Raw genomic sequence first — 8,703 nt, forward strand, 5'->3', positions numbered from 1 at the left:
GGCAGGTAACACAACACAGTCATGTTGCTCCCACCATCAGGAAGCTACAACACTGTTTCTGCATTTCCCTTATCTTTTTCATTCAGTCTGAGGCACAATACATAGTGCTACCCACAAATTTGTCCTCCTGCCTAAAGTAGCAAGACAAAGATTATTCCTCATAGAAAATAACCAGAGGTTTGTCTCTCAGGAGATTCTAGATCCTATCAAGCTGCCAGTCTGTATTAACAATCACAGTACTAACCCCTGTCAACATGAAATATAACTATAACATTCTATGGAATAATTTTCTGTCCCTTTCCACATGGTTTATACCTTTGTCACAGCACATAACTCACTGGGCCCATTCATGAGTCCTCATAGTGAATCAGAGTTTCAACACTGCTCATTTATCCCCTGTCTCTACAAAAAAATCAAGTCAATTTCTTGATTGTGAGATACTTATTGTTGAATTGGTACAATGTCAAAAATGAAACAGTCCCTTACAAAAAGAAGGAATATTATCTACTACATTGTTTATAATTTCATTCTTTGAAGGAAACAGTAGAACTCTAGCAGAGGGTTATCAGAATTATCAAAATTCTGGTATTCTCTGTCACAAACAAGTGCAAATTGGAATGAAGCCAGCATATACTGGAATCATTAAAAATGAAAAGGTTATTACATTATACTATATCATGAAAAGATCTCATTTGTCCTGTTTCCTAGTACTGCAGAGATTTCAAAGGCTATCTGCAAGTAAAAATGGCAGTTAATTTGAAGCGAGTAACCTGCCATGTTTGGAAGAAGTGTAAGTAAAATCACAAGGGTACTGTAATATCCCATGGTCCAGTCACTAGCTTCTTAGGAGCTACACCGCAGCAAGGCCCTGTTGACTCTGTATGCATTAAGCTATTGTCAGTGGATTAGATGTAAGCAGTACTAAATATAAGAGACTATAGAATGAGTTGTTACAAGTCATGACTGCTTGTAGTATGTAAATCAAACTAAGACACAGGTAGAAGATCTGATGGAGATATTTGACTTCCATAGTACCAGATGGAAATCTGCTGGCTACTGCCAGGAAATGTCACTAAAGAAGCTATTCAACCAAAGGTAATGACATTACTAAGCCAAGAGGATATATAGACTCATCTAATAATGGTATGACTATTATAAAGGCAAAGAAATACGTTTGGATTTAAGTTTAATTCCACAGATATAACCCAAGTTTGTTTACTGTAAATATGGCTGAAAGTTGTAACTGTGTATATCATAGACTCCAACTAGAAGGCGTTTGATACTTTTTCCTATAATGAATGTGATTGCTTACCAAAATCCTTCTAAACATTTGTATCTGGCCATAGACTATGTTCCTATGTGTCTACTGTGTTAAGGCAAACATTATACAACGTTCTATAAATATTGGGAAAAGCTCACAGGTTTAAATTGCTCAAAATTTCTGACTCTTGGCCTTCTTCCCAATGCTCCAAAAACAATGCGATCAATATTTTGACACTTCTAAGACTCAGTGAAAATTTCAGAAGTGGTAACTAAAAAATATAAGAACTGAATTAATGAACACTTTGGGATAGTAAGAAATTTACATATCTTCATGTAGCAGAGTTTACTGTTGTGATTTGCAATGTAATTTGGACTATAATCACATACTTAGAATAAAGCAAACAATGCAGTCATACACAGGTTAATCATCATGGCAATTAGGTTGTAAACAGCCCCTGAAGGAGAGAGTCAAGGTATCCTCAACTTGGATTTGCATAGTACTTCCTTCTGCCCCCTGGCAATATATAGCCTTGGGGATAGTATGAAACACTATATAGGAGGAAACATTAACTGAAGGTAGACTGTTGTGGTGAAGATTTCTTAAGTCAGTAGCTGTGCTGTTCTGGGACTCCTCCAAGATGCAGCTATCTTTAACTTATCCAGGTCTCTGTAAGTAACTTTTCACTAATGTTCTTTCAAATGACAACCTTATGGATTGCATTGTTTTACAAAACTGGATTGAACAGTTTTTCCCTTTTTGTGACTATTGCTCCTTTATGGTCTTATGGTTCTCAAGCTTTAATGACTCTTTAGAGGCAGAACTGCCATGATTTCAACTATGCTTCTACAGTAACTCTTCTCCAGATTCCCTCCAGTTGACCTTAAACATTGCCTTATTTAAAAATGAAACTACTTTGTACAGGTTTGTTGTTTTTGGGTTTGTGAGGGGTGTGTGTGTGTGTGTGTGTGTGTGTGTGTGTGTGTGTGTGTGTGTGTATGTTACTGTTCTTATATATGCAGTGAATGGAAATTTGTCCATACCTTACCCAGGAAAATAAAGTCAAGAGGATCTGAGGAATATTTTCTAATTATTGCTCTAGAAAACAATTGCACAGTGAACTATTGCATATTGGTTCTGAAAGGGAAATCTTCTTTCCTGTGAAGGACTTAAAAATTAACAAAGAAATAAAATAGGGAGGTTTAGAAAAACCTCCCACACTAAAAGCAGGGTGGCCTGACTAAAAAAATCTAACCAAGGCCATAATGACTCAAGTCCCTGCAATTTCCTAGCCGGCCACAATAACTCCCTTACAAAGGCTGAAAAGAAAGCCTAACTAAATACCAAGAATTTCCAAAGGGTCACCCCCCATGGAGTCAAGAAGATAAGAACATACTATCCCACCGGTTAATGAAGCAACAATTGACAAAAGAGAGCCCCTGAGAAACCAAAGAGATAGCTGCAATTACCAGTTGCTCAGGCAAGAGCAATCAGCACATTCTGTGGGCTGTTGACCCAACTAGTGAGGCAGGAGACCCCCTGGCCCCCAAGATAAGAGAACTTCAAAGGACCTGTGACTCTGGATATGTACCGGAACCCCCTCCCCCTCCCTAAAATCTTGTGGTTTCTTCCTATAAAAGAGGCCTGCATTTGAGGAACCGGGCTTCCTTGGTCTGCTGGACTGGGAGGCCCATTTGCGCAAACACCCCACAATAAACTTACCTCTTGTATTTACATCAGCTGGACTGGACATTGAGTTTTGGGGGGAAAACCATCCGATTTGTGGAGGCTCCTCGATCTGAGGGTCTTTCACCTGGAGATATCCAGCAATGGATAGAAACATTTGTGCACTGCCTTAGTTGACCTAAGTAGAAAAGGAGACAAGCACCTGTGTCTAGTGGTAGAGCCCAGCCATGAGTCTGTTGAAAAATGAGTGTTAAAGAGAGTTCCAGAACACGACATGATCCACCTCATAGAGCCAAACTTGCAAACATTGATATTTCCAGTCAGAGTAAGACAGCAAGAGTGGGTACAATTTACTATAACTATAGAAGGAATAGTATATCATATTCTTGCTTCTGGGTCTTGCTTGACCTGAATGAACTTAATCATATTTTCAGTTTTGTTGACATAGTATATAAGCTAGCAGATGTGGCTCTATACAGCTTTGAGAATTCCAGGCAAGCAAAGTACTCTTTAATACAAAGGACACTTTGCTAATATTTACCTTTATTTTCTTGATAGTATTTCTAAGTAAAATGAATTGTTAATATCCAAAAATTGCATAAAAGCACACTATTGAATTTTATGAAGTTATAAGCCAAAGTCATTAACTCTTTTTACTCCTCTTAGATTGTGAAAATCTTTCAGATGATAAATTAAAGCTATTTATATATGTTTATATTTATTTTACATATAAATATCTCTCATGCATAAAATAAATTTGGAAAACATTCATGATTTTTGAACTTCTAGTACTTCTATACTAGGAATTATCCAAATAATCCTTATTTTATTTTGAAAAGTTCCTGTTTACTTGTATACAACAGAGTATTTTGAGAGTTTTTGTTGTTATTTTGAGTGTTTATGTGTTTTGCATGCATTAATCTTTTTTGCTTTTTTTTTGAGACAGGGTTTCTCTGTGTAGCTTTGGAGCCTATCCTGGCACTTGCTCTGGAGACCAGGCTGGCCTCGAACTCACAGAGATCCGCCTGCCTCTGCCTCCCAAGCGCTGGGATTAAAGGCATGTGCCACCAATGCCCACATGTATTAATCTTATTAAGTTTCCAAATTTTTGAAGTACATTTCTAACTGCATTTATCAAAGCTTCTGGGGATTGGGAGATTTTTCAGACTGGTGTCACTGAAGGTGTATATACTTTCCATTTTTGTATCTTGATGTTGATTAATAGTATTGAGACTATAAATTACCAATATGTTATGGTTCTTTTTTGGCCTTTTTTGAAAAAGGAGTTATGACGCCAATCCATCTCATTACAAAATATTTCATAACTGTTACTCAAAGTACATAAGAAGAAAAGATAATGCCTGCATTATCAATGTATAGCTGTGTGGAATGCTAACAACCTGCTATAGCACAAAGCCACAGGTGCTGTGCCAAGAGATGCTCCTATTACAACATATAAATATGGGAAAGTGTAATCCTCTATTTGAATACCCTCATTGGAAAATGTTCATTATTCTCACAAATTAAACCTAGCAATTTGTACAAAGGAAGCCACTGTTAGCAAAGGCCTAGACTGATACCGTGTCACTGTTGTTAAACTCATATTACTAGATCTCAGAGTCATTATTCTCCTTTAACAGGGACAGTGCTTCTATTACTGATATCCAACCTGCTCCTGTGGGAAGAAGTGTCCTCATTGCCCAACTGTGCAATACACAATGGGCGCTGCTTTCCTTCTATGAAAAAAATGCTTGATCTAGCAGTCAATATGTCTCAGGACATAAGTAAACAAGTATTTGAAATGTTCATTGAATTCGTAAGTACTGCTTGCTGATTCCCGACTTTCTACCAAACTTCTATTGAAATGGTTAATCTATAGTATAGTCTACAGTGTAAAGCATTGTGACCCAAAGTTCAAACAAAACAGCTTCACAGGTTGAAAACAAAAGCAGAAGCTATGAGATTGAGAAACCAGAAAATAGGGCAGTCTCATGAGATGTCAGATACTTGTCAAAATATAATTTTAGTTTTCTTGACTTTTAAACCTTTATTTTAATTCATTATCATGATAAAAATACACAGAGACATGCTGAGGAAAGGTCTGATTCTCTTTCAATGTATATGGTGAGCTAGTCTTTGTATGCATTATTCAACTTTGGATTTTATATTAGCTAATAAAAAGGAATAGTGACTCACAAACATTAAACAAAGTTAACAGCATTGAGGCTACATCAGGGAAAAAGAAAATTAATATTCAAATTCCTTATTCACAAATGTAATTAATAATTTTAAACTATTACAGACATGCTATTTAATAACAAGGGGTCTGATGCAAGAAAATAATTCAGGTATTCATGATGAAGGTATCTTTAGGGCTTTGTGGTACATGTTCTAATCCTGTTGATGAAGTGACAAACACCTGTGCAATGATGGACTTGTAAAAAGTTGGCTCAATATGAATGTTCTACATGATGCAACAGGAAATGTAAATGGCAGAAACAATAATATATAGGCATAAATAGGCTTTGCAAGATTCCTAACATTTACTTGACATTTTATTGTTTCTGCCATTTACATTTCCTGAAGGGTCACCTAGAACATTCAGAATCATCCTAAAAATCTATTCAAGGTGCTAAATATGTCATCAATTGTAGTTTCGAATAGTAGATGTTTTACACAAAAAGGTTTAGAAATACATAAAATACATAACAAATAAATATTGATTAGCATACAAAAATCAATTAAATTCCTATTTTAGTTAGCTCTTGACTTAGTAGTTCCTAGTACATTCTCCATTGGGTTTAATTGTTTTGACATAATCAATACAATTGCTTTTTGAACTTGTAATGAACTAAATGAGGGATACTTGTATAGATGCCAACCAAGGTATTTGTAAGAAAGTTGTTTACCATGGTATTTGTTACAAATGATACTTTTTAAAAAATTGGTACTTGGTAGCCTTGCTAGTTTTTGTTGAATAGGAATTTTACTAAGAAAAGTAAATAGGAGGGAGTTTGGGAAATTTGAAAGTTATATAAATAGAAAATAATATTACTGATTGAATGCAAAATGTAGGTAAATTGTTCATTTCCTTATATATTAATTTCAGTTTTAATAATATTTTAAATGAAACACCTCTCAAATGTATTAGTGCATTGATTCATTTACACAAATTCCAGTAACCAAGTAATTACAGATTTTATCATTTTCAGGATAATCAGTATGCCCAGAGTCATCAGCTCATCAAAAAGAGCCTCAAAAAATGCCACACATCTTCTCTCCATCTTCCAAAACCCAGGATTAAAGCCCTGAAGACACATGTGAGTCTATATCCATGGCATTTCTTTCTCCAAATCTATACACTGGGTTTGCCATACTACAAGTTATTAAGAGTCAATATTTTGAGTGTGAAAGTCATATCTGCAAGAAACAGACAGGGAATGAATAACAAAAGGAAATTTTACTATGTGGTTCATGAATTGTAAGTAATATCTGCAAAGTAACATTTAACAGATCTATAAATCATTGATGGAAAGGACCCTCTTTCAGTGCCAAACCTTAAGGATCTACATATTCTATAGAAAATTTAAATTATAATTGACATTCATTGTTAAGTGCAGTTATGTGGATTTATGTGACACCAATGTGGTTGTATTTATGTTTTGATAATGGATCCTGTGTTGACAGCCCTATACATTACTAAGTCGTTCACCAAGTCTTCTTGGTACCTCTGGTTTTACTTATGTTTCTGATCCTAAGTATTAATTCCTAACCGATATTTCTGCCTTTACCCAAGTCAGCTAAAGGAGTACAGTTAACATTATAAAATGTTCCACAGTGAGTAACCATTCCCACTGCATGCTGACAAGGCTACATATCATGCAAGTATCATTTAATTCGTAATCCTTACCATCTCTTGCTCTGAAATCCTGCCATAAGTGATCTCACGGTGTATTGTTTATCCTTATTATTGTTTATCCTTACACAAACCCATACTTAGAATGCATATTCCAGGTGTTTACTTAATAGCTAAAACATTCTATATCTCTACAACTCTTATTAAAATAATGATGAATTAAATAAGGAAAGTGGGGAAAATGGAGCTGAGAATACATTGAATACATGGTACTATTTTGCTAACAACTCAGGATTATACCACAAGGTCAATGGCAATATTTCATATCTTTATATCATTAACAAAAGAATATTTTAAATACACACATGAGTAAAAAAGAGTTTATGTCACCATTTTGAACAAAAACTGTCTGTGTGTAACACTGCTGCTTTTCACTTATTTTAATATGATTGTTCTAATATGGTTACTTAGCCAGTCGTCATACTGAAATTAGTGAAAAGCTTATTGGCTGCCTGGAAAGTCCCTCTGTACCATCTAGTGAAAGAAATGTCTTCCTTGGAAAACCTCCCTGCTACTATGCTCTCAAAAGCCAGAGAGATTGAGAAAAAGAACACTGGACTCCTGGAGGGGATCAAGAGTATTCTCAGTCAGGTGAGCAGTCCTTTACTTTTCTTAATAGATGAGGTGACCAGGGCAAGGAGAATTGAGTTTTGAAAAATGTCTATTTACAAAAGAGAACTAAAGGCATTGAAATGTATCACAAACACACTATTTAAGGGGAGGCTGGTAATTCTAACTATCTGAAGGATGTTTCCCTCAGAATTTCATTTCCTAGGGACCGCAGAAGAAAACATCTACTCATCATTTATATTTGACAGGACACTTCACAGTCCAAAAGTCAACCACACAGGCACTTGGGCAGATAACTCAGCATGATTAATCCTTACTATTTGCATCTTAAACGGTCAAGGGCATGGCCACTGAATCTCAGGTTTTGGGGGTATACATTACATAAATTTGGTCAAAAATAAGAAAGGATAACATTTAAATGTAAGAACCTATTGAGAAAAAAAAGGACAAGTCAGGAACTGTGTTAAAGATACGTAGTATTACTTAAGAGATTGAATGGACACTGGGTCTTTCCTTGTACTTTTATCAAGTCCATTTCTGAAATCAAGTAAGTTCCTATCAGTCCATTCCACAACATCTGCAAGACTACATTTATCATACAGAAAATGCATACATCACTTTGTCACATTTTTGGTACCTTGTTTCAATTCTCATGAAAATCCACTGGTTTAGCTGAGTTAAGCAATCCTTACTCTCCTCAAGTATTCATTCCACATTTTAAAAAGTTATGCATCCCCAAATACTAAAATATAATTGATTGTTGACTTTCCTTTTGATGATCAGGTTCAAAACAGAAATTATGGAAATGAGAAGTACACTGCCTGGTCTGGACTGGCATCCTTGAAGTCTGACAATGAAGACGTTCGAAAGTTTGCATTTTATAATCTGATCCGCTGTGCAGGCAAAAACGCTCTAAAGGTTGAAACTGCACTCAAGATAGTGAGGTGTAAAATATTAAAACAACTGCTAAGCCATTTCCATTGCATCCCTTTCTGATATGCTGCTGGATGATATATCAATATAAAACTTCCTTCAATTTTTTCTCTTTTGAATGAATGCTGGTATGATGGTTATATTCTTTTACAATAAAAACTGACTCCATGTAAGAGAACATCTGAGAAACCAATTGGTCTGCTTCATTTAATTTAAAAAAATTTCATGCCATTAACATGTTCCCAACAAATATTATGCAAATAACACAAGTTAGGCATGTGACTAATATATTTTACAGCTAATTTAACCATTAGGGAATATCAGTGTGTATTAAGTT

General features: G+C 35.4%; 1 protein-coding gene across 1 annotated transcript; it reads left to right on the forward strand.

The window, feature by feature from the left end:
• Nucleotides 1-1,901: 1,901 nt before the first annotated feature.
• Nucleotides 1,902-8,436, forward strand: LOC118238682 (prolactin-2A1-like). Its single transcript, XM_035443588.1, has 5 exons — nucleotides 1,902-1,932; nucleotides 4,588-4,763; nucleotides 6,160-6,267; nucleotides 7,275-7,454; nucleotides 8,217-8,436. The coding sequence occupies exons 1-5, from the start codon at nucleotides 1,902-1,904 to the stop codon at nucleotides 8,427-8,429; spliced, it is 708 nt and encodes a 235-aa protein (XP_035299479.1). The 3' UTR covers nucleotides 8,430-8,436.
• The last annotated feature ends 267 nt before the right edge of the window (nucleotides 8,437-8,703 follow it).

Source organism: Cricetulus griseus, chromosome 4, assembly GCF_003668045.3.
Source record: "Cricetulus griseus strain 17A/GY chromosome 4, alternate assembly CriGri-PICRH-1.0, whole genome shotgun sequence".
NCBI classification, from domain to species: Eukaryota; Metazoa; Chordata; class Mammalia; order Rodentia; family Cricetidae; genus Cricetulus; species Cricetulus griseus.